General features: G+C 43.5%; 1 protein-coding gene and 1 pseudogene across 1 annotated transcript in view; both read left to right on the forward strand.

The window, feature by feature from the left end:
• Window positions 1-25,154, forward strand: part of faah2a (fatty acid amide hydrolase 2a) — a 59,383-nt gene that overhangs the window by 26,240 nt on the left and 7,989 nt on the right. The window contains exons 5-9 of the mRNA XM_048544359.2: window positions 290-409; window positions 4,422-4,557; window positions 10,738-10,855; window positions 18,855-18,974; window positions 24,708-24,819. Of these exons, the coding sequence (XP_048400316.1) occupies window positions 290-409; window positions 4,422-4,557; window positions 10,738-10,855; window positions 18,855-18,974; window positions 24,708-24,819 (606 nt within the window). The remainder of the gene's footprint in view (window positions 1-289; window positions 410-4,421; window positions 4,558-10,737; window positions 10,856-18,854; window positions 18,975-24,707; window positions 24,820-25,154) is intronic.
• LOC125458754 (lysophosphatidic acid receptor 4-like) lies at window positions 11,882-14,153 on the forward strand (annotated as a pseudogene).

The raw sequence follows: 25,154 nt of genomic DNA on the forward strand, positions 1-25,154 counted from the left end.
AAAATAGTTTATCCTTAAAACTGTGGTCAAAATTTGTGAACTGCAGACCCTTCAGTGGTAAAGTTAGAAAAGATATTAACACGCAAAGTTCGTTGCAATTTAGAGTTCTCTTTCACAAATTTAATTGTGTATTTTTTTTGTTTTCTGCCCTTGACTTATTTTTGAAGAACATAATTTATACCGTTGCCTCCTTCGATGTTTCGAGCACCATTTTCACTGTTTAGGATGAGAAAATATTCTAACCTCTAGAACATCTGAGACTTTTTTCTTTTGTTTTGTGCTTTTAAAGGAGGTGAGGGATGCATTATTGCTGCAGCTGGATCAGTAATGGGGGTGGGTTCTGACATTGGTGGGAGCATTCGAATGCCTGCCTTCTTCAATGGAATTTATGGACACAAGCCTACAACAGGTCAGAATTATCTCAAGCTTGACACCTGCTTTTGTCTTGTGAATCATGTTTCAAGGTTCTGCCATTTAGGTATCTTTTTGTGGCTAGTATGGCTTTGCATTGATTGCTACTTAATTATTTTTAGTGAATCTTGGATTTGAGGCTCAACTGATTTATTATCTCTATTACGACAACTGTTCTGTTTAATCTGGTGTTTTCATTTCATTGAATCAAAACTTAATTTCTTTGATTAGTTAAATAACTTTTTGGTTCCCATGGTCCAGGATTTTATTTTTTGTTTCTTGATGAAATGTAGCCAACTGCTCAGTCTAAAATACCACCCCTCCCATAAATACATGCCACCACTTCACTCCTGACCTATCCCTTAACCAATTTGCCAATTCACTTTAGCTAGCTCTGCCTTCATAATTCCCCATATGTAAACTTAAGTGGAGCCTTGAACCTATTCTCTTTCCCCCTCAAACTGAATATAAAATTTAATCTTTGCTGTCGATGGGCATTTTCACATTGTAGTCATTGATTTATCTGATCTTGATGCACTATTCAGTTCTGGTATAATCTACCCTACAATTGAACCCAGAATGGCCTGTTCTAATAAACTATCCTGAAAATCTATGATCGCTCCTCAAGGCTACCTTTGCCCATTTGATTTTTCTAGTCTATATTGATTAAAATCCCATATGAATACCACCTACTTTTCTGATTCCCATTATTTCCTCCTTTATACTCGTTTTGGCTGTGTGAAGTTTTTAGTGGACTTATGCTACTTCCCCAGGCAATTTCTTGCATTTTTATCATTTCTCATTCATGCCTAAATCTGCTGCTACGTCCTGGTTTCCTAACCTAGGATAATCCACCGTTTTGTGCTAATGCCTCTGTTAATTAACATCTCTCTCTGCCTTTTCCTTGCTTCCTGCTGTCAAATGACATTCTTCTTGGAGGATGAAAAATTTTCAACACTGCCCAAAATTGTGTATTTATTCTGGCCCTGGAAAATTAGCTGAAGTAACAATGTTCTGTAGCCTCTCTCAAGCTGCTAGTTTAGTTTCTCTTGAAACTAGGTTCAAATTCTTTTCATGTGTTTTATTATGTTTCCTTGCCCATTTATGTGCAAGAAGGCAAGGAGAATGTGGATAATAGTTACATTACTAGTCCAGTGACATTAGTCTAGACAAGTACTTTAGGTAACTGGATCAAATTCATCCATATCAGTGGGTGGAATTTAAATTCAACTAAAATAAATCTGGAATTGAAAGCTGATCTCAATAATAATCATGAAGCCATCATTGTTGAAAAAATCCATCTGATCCAATAATGTCTGTTTGGGAAAGGAATCTGCCATGCTTACCATTCTGAAGAAGAGTCACTGAACGTGAAACATTATCTTTGCTTTCTCACCACAGACGCTACCAGACCACTTCAATTTCTCCAGCAATTTCTGTTTTTGTTGCTTTATTACCTCTTATCTGTTTGATCTACATGTGACTCCAGACCCACAGCAATGTGGTCGGATGTTCAATGCACTCTGAAATGATTTATCGAGGGGAACTTGAGATGGTTAACAAAGGTTGACTTGACTAGCAGTGCTCATCCCATGAAAGAATAAACAAAATAGTTATCTTATTATGCTAAATAGAGTTAAGCCCAGATTTCAAGAAGTATGATTTTAATCCATCTGCATCTCTAACCTTCATCCAATTTAGTTCCATTTATTTCAAAAAATGAAATAAATGACTTGCAAAGGATCCTTGGTTTCCAAACAACCCATGCATATTGAAATTCAGTCATCTGTTGCATTACCTCCCTTACAAAGATTGGATTTTGTTTTGTCTTTGTATCTTAGACTATAAAACCTTACCTCCCTTCTGATGTCCATGACACCACCCACGTCCTCCTAAACTTCCAATTCGCTGGTCTCCAACACCTCATTTTTACCATGGACATCCAGTCCCTATACATCTGCAATCCCCATGCAGATGGCCTAAAGGCCCTCAGCTTCTACCTGTCCCGCAGGCCCGACCAGTCTCCCTCCACTGACACCCTCATCCGCTTAGCTGAACTCATCCTCACCCTCAACAACTTCTCTTTCAATTCCTCTCACTTCCTACAGACAAAAGGGGATGGCCAAGGGTACCCACATGGGCCCAAGCTAAACCTGTCTCTTTGTAGGTTACGTGAAACAATCCCTCTTCCGCACCTACAACCCTAAACCCCACCTCTTCCTCCATTACGTTGATGACTGTATTGGCACCGCCTCGTGCTCCCACGAGAAGCTTGAACAGTTCATCCACTTCAACACCCTCCAGCCCAACCGTAAGTTCACCTGCACCATCTGTAATACCTCTCTCTCTCTCTCTCTCTCTCTCTCTCTCTCTCTCTCTCTCTCTCTCTCTCTCTCTCTCTCTCTCTCTCTCTCTCTCTCTCTCTCTCCCTCCCATTTCCAACTCTGGCAACCACCTAGAAACTGACACACAATTCAAGCCCACTGACTCGCACAACTACCTAGAATGCACCTCCCACCCATCTTCTGCAAAAATGCCATCCCGTATTCCCAATTCAGTCACTTACGCTGCATCTGCGCCCAGGATGAGGCATTCCACTCCTGAACATGTCAGATGTCCTCATTTTTCAAGGACTGCAACTTCCCTCCCCCCTCTGGTCAAGAACGCCATGGACCGTGTCTCCACATTTCTGGCAACTCATTCCTCTCACGCCCTCCCTGCAATAACAACCAAAACAGAATCCCCCTTGTCCTCACGTACCACGCCACCAACCTCCGGATCCGACGCATCATCCTCCAACCCCACCACCAAAGACATTTTTCCTTCCCCACCCTTGTCTGCTTTCCGCCGGGACCACACGCTGTGACTCCCTTCCAGCCCCACCACACCCGGCACCTTTCCCTGCAACCGTAGGAGGTGCTGCACCTGCCCCTACTCATCCCCCCCCCCCCCCCCCCTCACCCCCATCCCAAACCACAAGAAGACTTTCCACATCAAGCACGTGTTTACCTGCCCATCTGCTAATGTGGTATACTGCATCCTCTGTTCCCGTTGTGGCCTCCTCTACTTTGGTGTAACCAAGCAGAGGCTTGGGGACTGCTTTGCAGAACACCTACGCTCGATTCGCACTAAACTGCACCTCCCTCTCACGAGCCATTTCAACTCCCCCCTCCCCCCTCCCATTCCTCAGACATGTTCATCCTGGGCCTCCTGCAGTGCCACAATGATGCCACCCAAAGGTTGCAGGAACAGCAACTCATATTCCGCTTGGGAACCCTGCAGCCCAATGGTAGCAATGTGGATTTCACAAGCTTCAAAATTTCCCCTCCCCATACTGCATCCCAAAACCAGCCCAGCTTGTCCCCATCTCCCTAACCTGTCCTTCCTTCCACCTAACCTGTCCTCCCACCTCAAGCTCCACCCCCATCTCCTACCTACTAGCCTCATCTTGCCCCTTGACCTGTCCGTCCTTCCTGGACTGACCTATCTCTTCCCTATCTCCCCACCCTCCCTCACCTTTACCGGCTCCATCCCCGTCTCTTTGACCTGTCTGCCGCCTCGCCACCTATCTTCTCCTCTATCCATCTTCTATCCGCCTCCGCCTCCGCCTCCCCCTCTCTCCCTATTTATTTCAAGAACGTCCTTCCCCTTCCCCATTTCTGAAGGGTCCAGGCCCGAAACGTCAGCCTTCCTGCTCCTCTGATGCTGCTTGGCCTGTGTTCATCCAGGTCTACACCTTGCTATCTCTGGATGAATGTAAGTTCTGGTAAAAATGTGTTCAGCATGCACTGTAGATGAAAGTAGGAGAAATATTGTGCATTAAGATTTTCCGCTTTGAAAATCATGTTGTTTAGATATTCTCACAAATTATGAAAATGTAGTGTCCATAAATCACAATTGTGAATGGCTCAGTGTATACTGCTCTCACATTGACTGCATTGCTTATGCTAGATCATTTGTATGTCCCCTGTAATAATCCTATAAACGTTTTGTTCATGCTGTGTTTTCAGGTTTGGTACCTAATGATGGTCAGTTTCCAAATGCAACGGGTCTGAAAGCTGAGCTTCTGTGTACTGGTCCTATGTGCCGTTATGCTGCTGATCTCATTCCAATGTTCAAAGTTATGGCTGGTCCAAATATCTCCAAGTAAGAAAAAAAACCTAACAATAATCATTATTTCCATCGATAACAGACCTTGATACTTCACAGAAGAAGGAATAAATGAAAATCTTTTAAGTGATTTGGAAAAGTTGTCTGAAAGTTTTCTAGAATAGTTTTTGAGGATAGATATACTTGAAAGTTCTGCTACCAATAACAATAGTTTTGTAAATGGTTTGAATTAGTTAAAAAGGTTTGAATCAGGATTTTACCTTTTTCTCGTGTAGTAAATTTTATTTGACTCGATGGAATCTATGCAATGAAAAGATTCCCTAATTGACCGAAGATGATTGGTCCATTTGAAGTATCGAAGTTGTTGTGATGTTGGTGGTCCTGCAATGATGATAGATTTAGGATGCTAATCCAGTAATCAAGAAGATACAGATGACAAAGGCAGTATGAGTGACGTTCACGTGGTATTGTTCTCTCCAGTTTTAGTTGCTCAAGACACAGGAGAAGCTGCTGTCATAGCAGATAGCTCTCGTCATAGATAGCAGTATAACATGCTGGTTTTGGATTGAACACTGCAATCAGTGACATGAACAGTTTTGATCATGAGCATTTATTTTCATGTTGTAGGTTTCTTATGTTTGACTCTACCTATTCAGGTGAGTGTTTCATCACACTCTTAAATTGAGTCTTTTAAATGGTTGCCAGGCTTGTAGGGTCAGGAACTGAACCATTTATAGATCTGTACTCTGCTTTTCTTTAACTTTTCATAGGATATGTCTGTTACCAGCCAAGACAATATTTCTTGTTCATTCTTAATTGCCCTTATACCAAGTGGCATGCTGCTCATATCAAAAGGCAGTTCCAAGTCAGCCACACTGCTGTGAGCCTGATATCAAAAGTTGGGTGAGGTAAAGTTGGCAGCTTTCCTTCCCTAAAGGACATTAAAGAACCAGACAGGTTTTTTTTCAGTAGTTACTGATGGTTGTCACGATTATCAGCTGGATTAGCTTTATTTCATGTTTATTAATTAAATTCCACATCCACCAACAGATATGATAGAATTTGAATCCCTGCACCCAGAACATTAACTTCTGGGTTACTAGTACAATGATATTATGACTGCCTCACACCTCGTAGCTATTGAATATGAATTATGGATATGAAAATCCTTTATTGTCACCTGTATTCTAATGCAGAAGTACAGGAGTACAGTGAAAACTTTTTATAATGGCTGCCTTTTTGAAGGCACCATCTTAGGTACAATACCTAGGTACATAGAAAAAGAAATAGTTATTATTCAAAAGATGATTAAAAGGAAAGCAGTAATGTTACTTAGTGTCTAAGAATAATGTAAAAATGATGTAGTTGTAACATTGTGGAAAGGAGTTACTTTACAGTCCAGTAAAGAATTCAAAACAGCAGCACGTTGGCATGTGGCGCCACGTCCAAGTCTAGCAATTGTCCCTATATTTCTCCAGTCTGCTGCTCACTGGCACTCAGCAGCAATAAGGTAAGTCGCGCTGTGCTTTTTCACCTCATGCCGCTCCAGGACTTGGGGTTCCCCTGCTGCCATCACCCCATCCATCGCTTCAGGACTTGGGGTTCCCCTGCTGCCGTTTACTTGTCCCTTCACTCCAGGACTCAGCCTGGCCCATTCTTGCTCTGCTGCTGTCGTTCTGGGATTCGGTCCATGACATGGCCAATGCAGTCAGCTCCCGCCCAGTCTCCGGTCACGACTCGACTCCCTTGGGTGGGGGGAGAAAGAAATACTGCAAGGAGGACAAAGAGGAGGGGGAAAAGAAAAGGAAAAGGAACTAGCCAGCACAGAAGCTCCAATTGGAGTATCTTATCCTGTTGCCATCTTACTAAACCATTCTGTTCAATTCAAGTTCTGGTCAGTGGTGACCCTTGGAATTTTATTGGTGGTCGACCTGGCAGTATTTACTGTCAGGAGGGAGGTGGCTTGTCTTCCTGTTATTTGAAATGATGGACTAAGTGTGGAACCAGTGAGGAGCCCAATATGTTTAATAAGAAACAGCTCGACACGAAAATCTTCAGTCAGCATAGCGCTGAAGGAGGACCAACTGGATTTAAAAATAGAGCAGTACCAAAAGAGATCCTTCAACAGTGCACAGCTAACAAAGTGTGGAGCTGAATGAACACAGCAGGCCAAGCAGCATCTCAGGAGCACAAAAGCTGATGCTTCGGGCCTCGACCCTTCATCAGAGAGGGGGATGGGGAGAGGGAACTGGAATAAATAGGGAGAGGGGGAGGCGGACCAAAGATGGAGAGAAAAGAAGGTAGGTGGGGAGGTAGGGAGGGGATAGGTCAGTCCAGGGAAGATTGACACGTCAAGGAGGCGGGATGAGTTTAGCTGTTGGGAGACCCAAGGGAAAGTAAATGAGTTAAGTAACTAACAAGCGTTTCTTTTGTTAACAAAAGCTGTCTTCAGTCAGAGACAGAGGTGTGAATGTCTAAGACAATTGGTGAGAGGCTGGAGTTTTTAGTTGAAAAGAATGGGAAATGAGCCAGACCAAAGTTTTTTGTTTGTATGCTTGAAATTGTAAATTATACTTGTTTTGTAAAATTAGTAACTTAAACAAGATAAATATTTAATACAATTAAAATCTCCCATAGTATAGTTTAGATTTTTTTTAAAAAAACTAATTGATCAAACAAATTGATTCATAAGGTGAGGTCAAATAGCTGTGCAATTTGCATGCTATAACACAAGAGGGGTGGAGAGTATTGTAATTCTGAATATTCCTATCTATAGTGTTTGCAGCTGGAGGAGCTTCACCTCAGTGTTGTTAAACTGGAGTCCAAGGTGTAGACATTGCAAGGTATTGGGACAGGGAACAGTTAACTGAATGTTTTGTTTTGAGGATGCACTCAAATCCTTTAGATCTTAAAGGCTGAATACACAGGATATGACTGTGTGAAAATAGTAATATCAAGGTCCAACTTGGGAATGGAGGCACCTTGGCTCTTAGCATTGGCAAATGGTTATGAATCACTTGTACACATGCAGATGAGAACAAGGACTGGATGGGTAAACAGATCCTGGTATGATGGCGTAGGAGACCATTCAAGTGTGATGAGTAACAAGCGCTGTAGTGAAGGATAGTATCATTAGGGGGTAGATACTATTCTCTGCGACCCTGACCTGTGTTGCAACAGTTTCCTTGTGGGAGGAATAAGGGCATCATCTTGTGACCGTAGATGAACCTTGGGGAGAATCCATGAGCATCTGTGACTTAGATGAACTCGGAATGATGTTCTGCTAAGGACTAAAGCTCCAAACTTAAAATTCAGACCCCCAAAGGTGGTAATCTGCCTTATCAATAGGGCATTAGTGACTGAGGTCATACCAAATAAAATTAGAAAAAAGTTCAAGCTAAAGGCATTATCTGAATTTAATTAAACGTTTTCAACAAATTAGAATAACTGAAAGCAAAGAAAAATATAGTGAGTTATAATACCAGCAACAAAGCATCATTGCAATATTTGGAACTAAAATTTCCAGGATAATTTCAGAAGAGGTAGGTAAAAGGGAAATAGAAAAAAATGTTAGAATCTATCATTGAATTAATTTTATTATTGCATTGAGTGAAGTGATAACGAGGCAGTCAGAAATTAATAGCTAAGATTAAGGTGAGGCAACATGAATTTATGAAAGGAAAATCATATTTGATAAATGTGTTTTGAAGATATAGCTATTAAGTGGATAAGGGGAATCAATGGATTAGCGAATTTGGATTTTCATGTAGTGTCCAGTGAGGTTCTACGTATGAGGCTGCTATACAGCATTATACCTGATGGGTTTGGGACTGGTTAATAGGCCCAAACTGAAGTTTGGAATATCTGGGACATTTTTGTGTATGCAACTGAAACTGGCATAGCAATAAAATAATTAGCAGTTGGACATCTGGTATACACAATCTACTTGAATATCTGGATCAGATTACCCAATGTCCTGTGTTGAAATTCACTGATGCTACATGGGTAGGTGAGGAGATGATGTAGGATAATATAAATAGATTGGATGAGTGGACAAGCAAACAGAAACTGGGATACTTTGTGATAAAATGTGAGGTTAGCCAAAGATAGGCAAAATTTTTTTAAAAATTGGACTGGTGAAATTGTGGGAAATGTGTTTTCAGGCAACCTTGGTGTGCTTGTACGTGAGTTTCAGAAAGTTAACACGTAGGCACAGCAATTATTTCAGGCAAATGGATTTATTAGCCAATCACTAGCATAGGAAGTAAGAAAACTGATTACAATTATGTAAGATGTTGTTGACACCACACCTTTTGTGCGGTTTTGTTTAATTCAGGAACGCAAATTAGCCTTTGAGGAAGTGTAGCAAAGATTCACTTGTGTGTTTTTTGGAATGAAACAATTGTCCTCAGAATATCATAATATTTTTCCATATTCGATAAATGGACTATGCACAACTGACAGATTGTCCAAGATAACAAAGTGTGGAGCTGGATGAACACAGCAGGCCAAGCAGCATCTCAGGAGCACAAAAGCTGACGTTTCAGGCCTAGACCCTTCATCAGAGAGGGGGATGGGGTGAGGGTTCTGGAATAAATAGGGAGAGAGGGGGAGGCGGACCGAAGATGGGGGGAAAACAAGATAGGTAGAAAGGAGAGTATAGGTGGGGAGGTAGGGAGGGGATAGGTCAGTCCAGGGAAGATAGACAGGTCAAGGAGGCGGGATGAGGTGGTAGGCAGGAAAAGGAGGTGTGGCTTGAGGTGGGAGAAAGGGATGGGTGAGGGGAAGAACAGGTTAGGGAAGCAGAGACAGGCTGGGCTGGTTTTGGGATGCAGTGGGGGAGGGGACAAGCTGGGCTGGTTTTATGATGCAGTGGGGGAAGGGGAGATTTTGAAGCTTGTGAAGTCCTCGCTGATACCATTGGGCGGCAGAGTTCCCAAGCGGAATATGAGTTGCTCTTCCTGCAACCTTCAGGTGGTATCATTGTGGCACTGCAGGAGGCCCATGATGGACATGTCGTCTGAGGAATGGGAGGGGGAGTCGAAATGGTTCGCGACTCTGAGGTGCAGTTGTTTGTTGTGAACCAAGCGGAGGTGTTCTGCAAAGTGGTCCCCAAGCCTCCTCTTGGTTTCCCCAATGTAGAGGAAGCCACACCGGGTGCAATGGATACAATATACCATATTGGCAGATGTGCAGGTGAACATCTGTTTGATATGAAAGGTCATCGTGGGGCCTGGGATGGGGGTGAGCGAGGTGGTGTGGGGGCAAGTGTAGCACTTCCTGCGGTTGCAGGGGAAGGTGCCGGGTGGGGTGGGGTTGGAGGGGAGTGTGGAGCGGATAAGGGAGTCGCGGAGAGAGTGGTCTCTCCGGAAGGCAGACAAGGGTGGGGATGGAAAAATGGCTTGGGTGGTGGGGTTGGATTGTAGATTGCGTAAGTGTCAGAGGATGATACGTTGTATCCGGAGGTTGGTGGGGTGGTATGTGAGGATGAGGGGGATCCTCTGGGGGCGGTTGTGGCGGGGGTGGGGTGTGAGGGATGTGTTGCGGGAGATGCGGTCGAGGGTGTCCTCGACCACTGCAGGGGGAAAGTTGCGGTCCTGGAAGAACGTGGACATCTGGGATGTGCGGGAGTGGAATGCCTCATCCTGCGAGCAGATGCGGCGGAGGTGGAGGAATTGGGAATAGGGGATGGAATTTTTGCAGGAGGGTGGGTGGGAGGGGGTGTATTCTAGGTAGCTGTGGGAGTCGGTGGGCTTGAAATGGACATCAGTTTCTAGCTGGTTACCTGAGATGGAGACTGAGAGCTCCAGGAAGGTGAGGGATGTGTTGGAGATGGCCCAGGTGAACTTGAGGTTGGGGTGGAAGGTGTTGGTAAAGTGGATGAACTCTTCCTCCCCAGAGGAGCTCGAACAGGCAGCGCCGATACAGTCATCAATGACAGATTGTCCAATGTTGTTCTACTAACCTGTTTCCTATTTGTAACCTGGAATATAAGCATGTGTCCTGATTTGCAGTTTGAGAGATTATTAACCTTTCTTTGCCATCTGCAAAAGTATATCTGTTGACAACTATAAAATGTTTAAATAAGTCAACCTAACATCGATAAGGCTATCTGAGATTGCAACAGAATTTTTTTAAAAACATCTTGCGTTCTAAAGAACGTTAACTTGTCAGAGCTCTTCCTGAATAACGTGTTCAATTTTTGTATTGCAAAAGGTTGAAACTTGATGAAGAGGTTTTTATAAAAAAAATGAAATTCTATTCCATGGAACATGATGGAGGATCTCCATTCCTGTCCAAAGTAGACAAAGAGCTGATTCATACTCAGAGAAGGGTAGGTTGGGACTTGATTCCGGAAGTAATCTAATTATTGGTTATATTTTCGAAAGGTGTTGTCCATACTTTCTTGTCCTTCAGAAAGAAAATTCTATTTCTGTATGACCCTGTATCCCCAAAGCAGCCAAATAGTTTCAAGTACAATTAACTATTTTAACATGTAGTTACTGTTAAATAGGCAAGTTTGGCAACGATTTCATGCACAGGACAGTCTCGCAAACAGCAGTAAGAATTCATATGTAGCTACATGTTTCAGGTGATATTTGCTGAAAAAGAAGGGGGAGAATTACCTGTTCTTCAAGTAATGCAATTGGGACTTGAATATTCAGTTAAATAACTCTGGTGGGCTAATGGAGGCCTCATGTATAATGAACATTTTTGACACCAGATTCTCCTCAACAGCTTTTAGGATGATGTCGACCATGTTGTGAAGATTTGCAGGTTAGAGATCCCTAATTGAATAAAAAAAGACTCAGGCAACATTGTCATGAATTCAAATTGCAGTCTTAAATATGGTTGACATTTGCATCACAGTGCCTTCTATAGTCTAGTGCTTGTCCATAAAGCCAGGGCGACAAACTCTTGACTGTGAATGGAATGTTCCCAAGCATACTCTGATTTATGTAAACCAGGAATCTGGAATCTCTTAGTTGTCACCATATTTGGGTCACAGGGCAGTTGAGGAAATTGTCATGTGGCAAGCCAAGATCTGCCATTCTGCAGGTAACCAGTGCTAAAACAAGTGAAACAATGAAGAAACAAGATGGTGTCTCTCGCTCGCGTGCTCTCTCTCGTCATCCACACATCCTTTCCTCGGATTCCCCCTTCCTCTGCCCCTGCTCTCTTCCTCTGCCCTGCGCTTCCCCACTCCACCCCCGAACTGCTGTCCCCTTCCTCTGCCCCCTCTGTCCAACTTACAAGTTTTGAGCCTGCCTGTTGCCTGTCGATATAGCATTGGCAGACAGAAATGAATCAGCCTAGTGCTGATTTTCCCGGATAAGAAGTCAACTATCAACAAGGGCAAAGTCAGATAATATATTGTAAATGATAAATAACCTTGTTTTGGGATGGTCTCCTTCATTTGAAATGGAGTTGTGTGACAACCACCTTGCTAGCTTGTTTGCACAAGAGAGAATATGCAAGCTGTATACATCTGTGGACATAAAAGCATCAATGCTGACTACATGTAGATTATTAGCTTACACGTCCTACAGGAAAACATTAGGAATGTCAAGTTATTCTTCAAACTGTCTATTTCTTGCTGACAATTCTACCCATGTATATGGCTCATCTGATTTTATATTGGCGTTGAGTTGACTTTTGGGAATGGAATGGAAGGGAAGAGACCTTGGCAAACCACGTGTTGGAGTCAGGATTTCTCAAGATATTGCTATGTACTTCAGATCTCAGTGAGCTTTCAAGAATTTGAGAGTGAGAGATTGGAGAGGCGGTGCAGGGCATGAAATCAACTAATTCTGTGCCTGAAGCAAAGAAGTTGCTGATGCTATCGCTTAACATCTAAAATGTAACTGGGAGCTTGCATGTAAGTTGAAGAGATGGAGTTTGTAAGCTGTTTAAAATGTTTGAAAGTTTTGCCTAACTTGGGTCAGAGAGAAGGAACCTCCAGTGTAATGTTCACATTGGAAATCGGTTCTGCAGTCATTAGTTACGAACATTTGAAGTAGGAGCAGGAATAGGCCATATGACTCATTGAGTCCACTCTGCAACTTAATAAGATGATGGCTGATCTGTTTGATTTGAATTCCATGTTCTGATCTACTGCAGATAAACATGATTCCTTTGCCCAAGTCTTAAACATTCAGTGGAGCAAGAGCAGGAGGCATAGATCAGCTGGTCACTCAATGAACTATGGTACAAAGACATCTCTTATCTAGAAACTTTGGACATGATTCCTGCCACAATTAGTTGTGCACTGAAACCTATGGTGAATGCTGCTGAACTCTCAACTGCTGCTGCATGAGGCAAGACATGGGCGACGACAGCCAGAACCCCGCGTGTTTTATCAACAATTCATTTCAAGTATACCCTGTCTGGCTCCGTGTACAGCATTGTATTTATTTGCAGGTTGCTGACAAACTTCACCTCACTGTACTGCTTAAGCTGCAAATGAAGACGTGGAATGAGACTACAATATTTATAAGCAATTTTGCGGTCTCAGACCTTTTTTGTCTTTACGCTGTCCTTTAAGATTTTTTACAACATCAGTTACCACTGACCCTTTGGTGACGGGCTGTGCAAGATCTCTGGGATAGCATTCCTCACGAAAATAAACGGGAGCATGCTGTTTCTCATTTGCATCAGTGCTGACTGATTCCAGGCCATAGTTTACCCTTCGGGTCTCGGGCCATCAGGACAAGGAGAAACACCAGCATCGTTTGTGCAGGAGTGTGGCTCCTATTGCTTAGTGGGGGAATCTGCATCTCTATTCTCCACCACTAACATCAGGGGGAATAACTCCAGTACCACCTATTTCGAAGGTTTCTCCAAAGACACCTGGAAAACCTATCTGTCCAATTTCACCATATTCATTGAAATAGTTGGATTTCTTATTCCCTTGCTATTGAATCTGATCTGCTCCTTGTTGATTCTGAGGTCTCTGATAAACCACACGTTTCCATCTGGAACCAAGAAAGGATGTTGAAGATGATCATTGCACATTTGTCCATTTTCATAATCTGTTTTGTGACCTACAACTCCGTCCTGTTTATCTATGTTCTTGTGCGCTCACAAGTAATCACAAACTGCTCCTTGGGGAGGTTTGCCGAAAACCATGTATCAAATCACATTATGCCTGGCTACCACAAACTGTTGCCTTTACATTGAAATACTTCTGAAAGTATTTTAACGTAAGGACTTGCACCAAGCTTGATTCCATTTTTTAAAATGAAACACCACTAACAGTGAAGGGGGAGGCAATGGCCGAGGTAACTGCCAATCTTGTAAATAAGACTGGAGTCAATGTTCATTAAGAATCTTGGATTCATGCTCATTACTTGGATGATTGGAGATTGTCTTCGGGGTACAAAAATGACACCTTGACTGTGACAAATGTTCAGTGTGGTAACGCTGTAGGATTTCACAAAGAAAGGATGGAACTTTCCCTTCCCTGTTGCAGCAACAGTGATGGTGCGTAAAGTGATGAAATAGGGGAGGGGTGCACAAGTCAGATTCTTGAAAAAGAAAATAATTTCCCCTTGGGTGGTGACTTCAGAATCTTGTCCTTGAGTGGTGATTGCTGTATTTCTATGAATTTACATCTCATTTAAAGAACCAACTTGCCCTATTTATAGGTAATAAAATGTGAGGCTGGATGAACACAGCAGGCCAAGCAGCATCTCAGGAGCACAAAAGCTGACGTTTCGGGCCTAGGCCCTTCATCAGAGAGGGGGATGGGGGGAGGGAACTGGAATAAATAGGGAGAGAGGGGGAGGCGGACCGAAGATGGAGAGTAAAGAAGATAGGTGGAGAGAGTGTAGGTGGGGAGGTAGGGAGGGGATAGGTCAGTCCAGGGAAGACGGACAGGTCAAGGAGGTGGGATGAGGTTAGTAGGTAGCTGGGGGTGCGGCTTGGGGTGGGAGGAAGGGATGGGTGAGAAGAAGAACCGGTTAGGGGGGCAGAGACAGGTTGGACTGGTTTTGGGATGCAGTGGGTGGGGGGGGAAGAGCTGGGCTGGTTGTGTGGTGCAGTGGGGGGAGGGGATGAACTGGGCTGGTTTAGGGATGCAGTAGGAGAAGGGGAGATTTTGATACTGGTGAAGTCCACATTGATACCATATGGCTGCAGGGTTCCCAGGCGGAATATGAGTTGCTGTTCCTGCAACCTTCGGGTGGCATCATTGTGGCACTGCAGGAGGCCCATGATGGACATGTCATCAAGAGAATGGGAGGGGGAGTGGAAATGGTTTGCGACTGGGAGGTGCAGTTGTTTGTTGCGGACTGAGCGGAGGTGTTCTGCAAAGAGGTCCCCAAGCCTCCGCTTGGTTTCCCCAATGTAGAGGAAGCCGCACCGGGTACAGTGGATGCAGTATACCACATTGGCAGATGTGCAGGTGAACCTCTGCTTAATGTGGAATGTCATCTTGGGGCCTGGGATGGGGGTGAGGGAGGAGGTGTGGGGACAAGTGTAGCATTTCCTGCGGTTGCAGGGGAAGGTGCCGGGTGTGGTGGGGTTGGAGGGCAGTGTGGAGCGAACAAGGGAGTCACGGAGAGAGTGGTCTCTCCGGAAAGCTGACAGGGGAGGGGATGGAAAAATGTCTTGGGTGGTGGGGTCGGATTGTAAATGGCGGAAGTGTCGGAGGATAATGCGTTGTATCCGGAGGTTGGTAGGGTGGTGTGAGAGAACGAGGGGGATCCTCTTGGGGCGGTTGTGGCGGGGGCGGGGTGTGAGGGATGTGTTGCGGAACCCGCAACACATCCCTCACACCCCGCCCCCGCCACAACCGCCCCAAGAGGATCCCCCTCGTTCTCTCACACCACCCTACCAACCTCCGGATACAACGCATTATCCTCCGACACTTCCGCCATTTACAATCCGACCCCACCACCCAAGACATTTTTCCATCCCCTCCCCTGTCAGCTTTCCGGAGAGACCACTCTCTCCGTGACTCCCTTGTTCGCTCCACACTGCCCTCCAACCCCACCACACCCGGCACCTTCCCCTGCAACCGCAGGAAATGCTACACTTGTCCCCACACCTCCTCCCTCACCCCCATCCCAGGCCCCAAGATGACATTCCACATTAAGCAGAGGTTCACCTGCACATCTGCCAATGTGGTATACTGCATCCACTGTACCCGGTGCGGCTTCCTCTACATTGGGGAAACCAAGCGGAGGCTTGGGGACCTCTTTGCAGAACACCTCCGCTCAGTCCGCAACAAACAACTGCACCTCCCAGTCGCAAACCATTTCCACTCCCCCTCCCATTCTCTAGATGACATGTCCATCATGGGCCTCCTGCAGTGCCACAATGATGCCACCCGAAGGTTGCAGGAACAGCAACTCATATTCCGCCTGGGAACCCTGCAGCCATATGGTATCAATGTGGACTTCACCAGTATCAAAATCTCCCCTTCTCCTACTGCATCCCTAAACCAGCCCAGTTCATCCCCTCCCCCCACTGCACCACACAACCAGCCCAGCTCTTCCCCCCCCACCCACTGCATCCCAAAACCAGTCCAACCTGTCTCTGCCCCCCTAACCGGTTCTTCCTCTCACCCATCCCTTCCTCCCACCCCAAGCCGCACCCCCAGCTACCTACTAACCTCATACCACCTCCTTGACCTGTCCGTCTTCCCTGGACTGACCTATCCCCTCCCTACCTCCCCACCTACACTCTCTCCACCTATCTTCTTTACTCTCCATCTTCGGTCCGCCTCCCCCTCTCTCCCTATTTATTCCAGTTCCATCCCCCCATCCCCCTCTCTGATGAAGGGTCTAGGCCCGAAACGTCAGCTTTTGTGCTCCTGAGATGCTGCTTGGCCTGCTGTGTTCATCCAGCCTCACATTTTATTACCTTGGAATTCTCCAGCATCTGCAGTTCCCATTATCTCTTGCCCTATTTACATCCCACTTCAAATTCTCCTCTCCTCTACTGAGAAACTAAACAGTGAACGTTCCTGACAGGTTAAACAGAATGGGGATGGACCAGCTGCACCTCACCACAGGCATGCCGTGACCATCATTTAACTGCATCTTCACAATAACGTCCCTATATGAACCACACCTACTGTCCTCCTTGATCCTTATTTCATGCACACAAATCGATGTCAACAAATTGCCAGCCTCACCACATCTTAGCTGCTCTCAGACCAACTTAGCTCCTTACCTCAGTTCCTCATGCCTTCAGTGACACTTTGAGCTGACAGATACTACACTAATGCGATTAATGATAGGGCCCTGGGTAGTGTTATAGAACGAGGAAACCTCGGGGTTCAGGTACCTAATTCTTTAAAATTTGTGTCATGGATTGACAGGGTAGTTAAGCTATTTAGCATGCTTGCCTTCATTGGCCAGACCTTTTGAGTATAGTTGGATATTGTTTTGAGGTTGTCCAAGATGTTGGCGAGACCTCTTCTGGAATATTGTGTGCAGTTATGGTTGCCCTGCAATAGAAAGAATATTATTAAATTGGACAGGGTTCAGAAAAAGTTCACCAGGATGTTGCCAGGAACAGAAGGGTTGTCTTCTAAGCAGAGGCTGGATAGGTTGGGACTTCCTTCTGCAGAGCATAGGACGTTGATGGTTGACCTCAGAAGTCTGTAAAATCAGGAGGTGCATAGATAAAGTGAATAGCTAAGGCCTTTAGCCTCAGGTGGGGAATTTCAATTCTTGTATACTTCAACCAAGTCACATGTCAAGCCTATAAACTCCACTGGGGGAGAAAAGCTACCATGCTGAACTTATCCTAATAAGGCAACCCACTCATTTCCAGGTATCAATCTAGTAAATTTCCCCTGACCTGACTCCAGTGCATTTACATCCCTCCTTAAATAAGTAGACCCAGACTGTGCACAGTTGAGATGTGGTCTCACCAATTTCCTCTACAAGTGAAGCAGAATATTTTTGCATTTATGGTAAATTATTCTTGTAATTGTCCTGTTAGCTTTCTTTATTACATGCTGTACTGAACCAAAGCCCGTTGTGAATCTTGCATTTGAGCATGAATATCCCTCTGTACCTTGGAATTTCACTGTCAATTCTCTTTTTTTTCCCCGTTAGTTCTCAGAATACAAGCATTACAAGCGTATCCAGGATTTATTCCCAACTCTAATCTCTGGCACAGTGCATTAGTGGTTAGCACTGCTGCCTCACAGCACCAGGGGTTTGGGTACAATTCCATCCTTCTGCGACTGTTTGTGTGGAGTTTGCATATTCTCCCTGTGTCTGCTTTGGTTGCCTCCAGGTGCCCTGGTTTTCTCCCACAGTCCAAAGATGTGCAGGTTAGGTGGATTGACAATGTTAAATCGCCATAGTTTTCAGGGATGTGTAGATCAGGTGAGTTATAGGGAATGGGTCTGGGTGGGATGCACAGGTTCGGTGTGGACCCATTATGCTGAAGGGCCTGCTTCCACACTGTAGGGATTCTATGATCTAATTTCCTTATGACTGAGCGACTTGGTGAACGGTTTAGAGGGCAGTTAACAGTGGATCACATTGCAGTGGGTCTTTTTACTTAATTCACTTGTGGGATATGTGCATCCCTGGACTATGTGGAAATTAAATTGGACTAAAACTCAGTAAGCGATATCAGGCAGGATATATCTGGGGACACCAAGAATAAATGTGGGACCAGGAAAGATGAGCTGCCGCAAGTGACTTATCTAGCTATCATTAGATGGATAAGACTGGAATGTGGTGATTCTGACCCACTCAGCTGATGAAAGTGGAGAGGTATTGGAGGAGTATAATGTATTTCACTATATGAAAGAATGCAAACAGCTGATGAAAAATGACAAGGGAATCTTTATCATTGTTGTAATTACATACGATGCTATTTGTGACTTCGTGTGTTTTGGTACTGCCAGGAGGTGGCTAACCTGACTGAAGGAATTCAGACATGGAGTTCTGAGACAGTGGAATAGATTTGGGAGATGATGACATGTTCAAGGACTTGAGAAGTGGAAAGAAAGTTGGAGAATAAACCTGTGGGTCAAGGGTGTTCCTTTTTGATGTGTATAACTTTAGACAATTTAAGAAAGTTGTGATTTATCAAATCTGTCCTACACTGTCATTTTACATGGTATGATGTTTTGCAGTTTGGAAAAAAGTTTGTTTTTGGTTATTTATTTATAAATTTTGTAAGAATTTATCCAAACAATGAGAAGGACGTCATCTAACACTCCCACAGTTAAATACTCCATGGCTAACAAGCTATTTCTTATTGTTTCTCTGTTTGCTGTCTTAAATATTACCGTTCAGTAATGTGAATCTTGATGCTATGTATTTAATGGTTTTGTGCATTATTTTGCCATTTTTCAGCTAACTGAATATCTTGAAGTGCAGTTTGGTGTTCAGGTACAGCAGGTTCAGATCCGCAAGATGAAGTATGCTTTCCAGATTTGGTCAGCCATGATGACCAACTCAGAGACTGAGGGCAAGGTACAGTTGCTTATTTTTGAAATTTAAAATATTAATAGTATTTACTTTCTTTTCAGTTGGAATAAAACCCTGAAATCATTCTTTTCTTTAGAAATGAGTGTTGGAAATTCAAGTGAATGATAAACTGTCCCCAAAATTAAAACAAGCCTTGATTTTCTGACAACAGTGTGGAGCTGGAAGAACACAGCAGGCCAGACAGCATCAGAGGAGCAGGAAAGTTGATATTTTGGGTCGGGACCCTTCTACGACCCAAAACATCAACTTTCCTGCTCCTCTGATGCCAACTGGCCTGCTGTGTTCCTCCAGCTCCAGTATATCTCGACTCCAGCACTGGCAGCTCTTACTACCTCTGACCTTCTGACAACCATGCAACCATTATTCCAGTGTCCGTGAGAGTTCTGCATAGGGATTCCGCAGCATTCCCACCATAGCAAACTCTGAAGGAATTCCCAGGTAATTGAAGATTTTGTTGGCCAATCCTCTGTGCCTGGAACCCTTTGAAAGTCTCCTTCATTTAAAGCAGATTTCAGACAATTGTGATGAAATTATGTAAAGCACTCGATTAAAATGCATAGTCTAACTTCAGAGTAATTATTCAACATATTGAATACATAGACTATACACCAATTCCCAGCTATATCTCCCCAGACCCCATGGTCACCAGCCCGGATCTTAACACTCCCTTCCCCTACTCGGCCCTCAACCACCCTTGTTCTCCCTGCTGCTGGATTCAACCTGACGCTCCTACTTCTCCCACTACCAATCACCTAGCCTCTTCTGTCACTCCATACTTGATTTTCCTTCTCCACTGTAGAGTGTGAGCCCCCACTACTCACCAGCCAGAACCCCCCCCCCCCCCAACTGTGAAGCTAACATAACCATCCCCGCTACTCCCCATCCAGACAAGACAGACCAGAAGACCCCAGACCTAATTTTTCCTGCTCACCCCCACCTACCCTAACCACTGCATTACTTAGGTAATAGGGTGTAGAGCTGGATGAGCACAGCAGCATCAGAGGAGCAGGAAGGCTGACGTTTCAGGCCTAGATCCTTGATGCTGCTTGGCCGGCTGTGTCCAGAATCCTGTTTACCTGGCATCCTACCCTTGCAAGTTCATTTCCTTCCCAACACCCTAACATTATACTTAATGTACTAACTGTTTGACAGCAGCTCTTGGAGTGGCTGCAAGGACCTTTTTTAAGTTTCAAAATACAGTAGCTGATAGCTGTGAAGCAGGGATCATTGTTTGCCTGTCTTCCCCAATTCTGACAATTTTGACTTTTCTGAAATAAGGAGCTCCCTTCCTGTATTTTTGTTTAGAAAAGGACCTTTGTACAGATTGCCATTTTGTGGAAAATCTGGCCCATGGTTGGATCCTGGAGCTTTAACCCATCATTTGGGTTGAACTCAGCATTCTGTTTGCCTCAGGAATGGCCCTGTGATATAATATGCTTTCCACCACAAGGACCATCTACTCCCCTACTGTACCTTGCTTACATGCACCTCTGTCTACTGCATTATTGCTGAAACTCTTGATCAATACTTTTTGTTTTATACTGATACCCATCTCTATTTGCTGGAGTGCCTGATTGAACATCCTGTACTTTGTCCTTTTTGACTAAGTTTGCCATTAGTAGACAAAAATATTTTTTCTCAAATTAAATCTCTGCAGAGAACACCCATTTTCTTTCTCTCCTCGTGGTGTAAATAGGAGAGTTAAGAGTGTTCAGAAGGATAAATATGTATGCTTCCATATTTCCAACTATATTAATTAGCTTTAAATGTTTGCTAAATAGGTTGCTTCATCAGTCAAAGAAACCTGCTTGATGGCTTTCAGTCCTAATGTGTGTAAAATATTTGGGTATATTGGTAAAATAGATAAAACATTTCAATTTATTATAATCATAGGGTGTGGACTAAGGAGGGAAACAGTGCATTTCTTCAGCCTTTGCTATAACAATGGTTTGTATCAGTTTCCACTCCAACACAGGTTTGAATATGTCGTGAAGACCCTCTGACAGAGTCTTCGAGCACTTCCCATCTCACCTGGTCAGATTGATAAAGGCCATGTAGAGAAAATGGCTGTGTTCCTGGCCTTTCTCTTGGAGCAGCCGGTCATTGAGTATCATGTTCAAACGCCCATGGTTTGGTTGGAAGCCACACTGGCTTCCAAGAAGGACTTTCTCAGAAAGGGAAAAGGTGTATTATGAGGATTTAGGTTATGATATTCCAGGTAGTAGAAAGCAAGAGGAGTCCTAAATAGTTCCCACAGCCCACCTTTTCTCCCTCTTTGAAGCTGATGGTGATGGTGATGGTAGCATCCCAGAGATTTGTAGGGATTTCTTCTTTGTTCAGATTTTCTAGAGTGTTTGGAGATGATAGGTAAACTGGGTGTTTTCTAGAATGGTGAGCAGTGTGAGTAGGGTCTCACAGCTAGGACCCCAACTATTCAATATGTATTGATTTGGATGTGAGAATTACATGTAATACCTACAAATTTGCAGGTGACACAGCTGGATAGGAGGATGAGCTGTGAGGAGGATGCAGAGATGCTTCGGTGTGATTGAGAGGCAGTGAGTCAGTGGGCAAATGCATGGCAGATGCAGAATAATGTAGATAAATGTGAGATTATCTACTTTGGTATCAAAAGCTTGAACACCAATTATTATCCAGCTATAAATTGAGAACACACAACATGCATCAAGACCTAGGTGACCTTGTCACTGAAATATACAGCTGCTCCAGGTGGTCAAGAAAGAAAATAGTAATGTTGGCCTTAATAGGAAGAGGATTTGAGTGCAGGAGCATGGATGTCATGCTGCAGTTATATAGGGCCTTGGTGAAACCATGCCTGAAATTTGCAGTTTTTGCCTCATCTGAGGAAGGATGCTCTTGCTATAGAGGGAGGGCATTAAACTAATTTGTGGAATGGCAAGACTTTTAGAAAAGAGGTTGCAACAAAATGAGGGGAGATCTCATTGAAACCTATAAAATTTGAACAGAACTATACTGTTGATGTAGAAAGAATGTTCCTGACGGTAGGGATGTCCACAGCTAAAGGTCACAGACTACGTGTCCTCTAAGCTGTATGCGTGTGGCCAGATGCTCTGATGTTCTGCATGTGGCTATCTGCGTCAGCACACCAATCACAGCATTGACTTCGGTTCCAGAAGTCACTGCCACAAAAATACCTTAGAGGCCCATGCAGTCAGTAAGAAAATTGGAGCAAACACTGGTCATAGTGTAAGGATACAAGGTAAATCATTTATGACTGAGATGAGAATTTTTTCACCCAGAATGTAGAGAACCTGTGAAATTCATTACCAAAGAAAGCAGTTGAGATCAAAATATTGTCTGATTTCGAGAAGCAGCTGGGTTTGGCACTTGGAGTTAGGGCAATCAAAGGACGTGGGCTGGGGGGTCAAGCAGGATCGGGCTATTGAGTTGGATGATCAGCCATGATCACAATGAATGTGGAGCAAACTTGAAGGGTTGAATGGCCTTTCCTTTTTTTGTGTTTCTATGATATGGTGCAAAATACCAAGGATGCTGGAAATCTGAGATAAAGATGGAAATTGCTGGAAAAACTCAGATCTGACAGCATCTGTGGAGAGGGAAACCAGCTGGCTTTAGGTTGACCTTTAATCGGAACTACGTTGAACACTTGTGAATGTTTCCATGTTGTTCTACATTGTTGGATGATACTGTTGACTGTTTTTTTCCTTGCAAGTTGTATTCTCAGCCCTCCAAATCATTATTCTGTTCAGGTACTTTAGTTTATACTTATGTCCTCCTTATTATCATATCTTAACACATTTATAGACATTGTGCCTAGACATTCCAGATAAAATGCAAGTCTTCGTCAGTTGAGCCTTTTTCCTTTGGGCAAAGTCAGAAGTCTCAAGACACCAGGTTATAGCCCAACAGGTTTATGTGAAATCACAATCTTTGAGTGTAACCCCTTTGTCAGGTGAAGTAAGAGAGAAGCATGATAAGACACAAAATTTATGCGCAGAGAGAAATCAAGGGCAGAGGCATCAAAGACCATACAGATGGTGTGAGTGGACTGCTAAATAATAAGTCTGTCTGTGAGATCCAAAGTGTTGGTGGTGTGAGTAAAATGTCAACAGCTGAATTACAAGGGATGACCTGCAATCCATTTAAATGAGGCAGAGAGATAACGACAAAACAAAAATAAGATGGTGCTGGAGACAAACCAAATGACTGGAATAACATTTGAGGTATGAGTTGCATGCAGCAGGTCTAACCAAAGTCATAAGTATTCTGAAACTGTACAAACTAATTAATTAAGGTTGAGAGATGTTAACAATTTATCCAGGTGATGGTGACAAAGCAGGGCAGTGAGGAAGATTTTACAGATGCATAAGAATGGTAGGGTCACACGCAGCACAACCTGAATCTTAGGTCACAGTTGAGGCCATCTTCATGGGTACGAAACTTTGTGTCTATGTGTGTGATCTTCTTGAAGATCCTTCTGTCTTTGTCCACCCAATCCAGTACCAGTACTGCCACATCATTTTTATTTGGGGTCAAGGAGGAGTCCTGGACACATCATGAGAACTCCATCACATTACCCATTTTATTTCCTTTGTTTACTCTTGACAAAGTAATATTGCGGTAGTTGAAATTCCTTACATGACGTTTTCTTGTACCCAGTTTCCTGATGCGTGTTTCTCCCTCTGCCTCTTCTATTCAGTCGTTTTTAAACCACACTGTTAATGATTAATCCCCTATTGTTTGTTTCTATCAGTGTATGTTTTCTTTTTGGTCTTGATAAAAACTGCATCTCATCTTTGCAGTGCCATTATACATACATAATAAGTGCAACTACCCCATGGCCCCTTTTCTTTATACTTTCTTTGTTTTATTATGCTGCATCCTGCCAGGTTTTGTTTCCAGTCCTGTACTTACTTTTGTCATGCTGCAGTACATCTGTTTTCTCAGCATGATTGTCTCCAGCATACCTATTTTGCAATGGACTCTGTGTGCACTACTGTAGGGGCATTTTACTTCCATCTTGATAGGATATTCTTCACTTTATACTGCACCATTGATTTAGGATTCTTTTTCTTTATTTTGATATCTTTGGCCTCTCCTACTTTATTCTTCCCTGTGCTCTCCTTTGCTGTTTTTATTTTTGTTAAGGCTATTCACATTTCTTGCAGATACCTCCTTACGTCTTACTAGTCTAAAGCTTTTGAAAATTCCCTATTTACCATTTCTGCTAGAGTATGGGACTATCCTGGTTCAAATGGATCCCACTTGTTATACAGTTCTTGCCTCCGATCTGGTATCAGTGTCTCATGAAAAGGACCTTCTCTTTTCCCACATCAGGCCTTTAGCTTTGAGTCAATATGCCTAAACCTTTGTTAATTTACACCTGGGATCTCGCAGTATTCCAGCAGTTATTACCCTCGGGGTCCTGCTTTTTTAAGTTTAAACCTAATTCTTAACATTTTCAATAGGAAACACTTCGTGCAATATGGTAGTCATTTGTAATTCTTTTTCACAAATGAAAATTGATGTTGGATTGATGGATTGTTTGCCAAAATTTTACTGTGCGAAGTTTGACACAGTTTCAACTTCTAATTTTAAATTGTTTTGTGATGTTTGGAGATTTTTCTTGTGTAGGTAAGCTGATTCTCCCATTTGTCAAAACTGCAAACTGAGAAATCAGATGACATGTTTAAATACAGTCCATTACTTCAACAGGAATTCAAGACTTTCAAAGATTTGATGTCAGATGGTGGGAAGGAGATGAAGCCATGGTGGGAGCTAGTGAAGAAGGCTCTGGGGATATCACCACACACATTTCCTGCAATAGGTAATGTATAACCTGACAGAATGCACAGGGTTTTAATTGATATATTAATGCAAAATTACGCTATTATGTTTATATCATTGCAAAATTTGGACATAACGCTTTCACTGAGATAGCACGCTTGTAGTGTTCAAGATGTTAGATGTACTCACTGTACAGTTGCCTTCCTAAGACTGTAATTTTTCAGGTGAAAGCAGGTATTTGGATAATCCTAGCATGAAGGGTTAACTGTGGTGGAGTGAAATGCTGCGCAGTTTGACTGCTGATTTTAGAATGCAGCACAACAAGCAATATAATCCATCAGACTAGTTATCTTTATCGATACTGATTTGAAATCT

Source organism: Stegostoma tigrinum, chromosome 15 (assembly GCF_030684315.1).
Source record: "Stegostoma tigrinum isolate sSteTig4 chromosome 15, sSteTig4.hap1, whole genome shotgun sequence".
Classification (NCBI taxonomy): domain Eukaryota; kingdom Metazoa; phylum Chordata; class Chondrichthyes; order Orectolobiformes; family Stegostomatidae; genus Stegostoma; species Stegostoma tigrinum.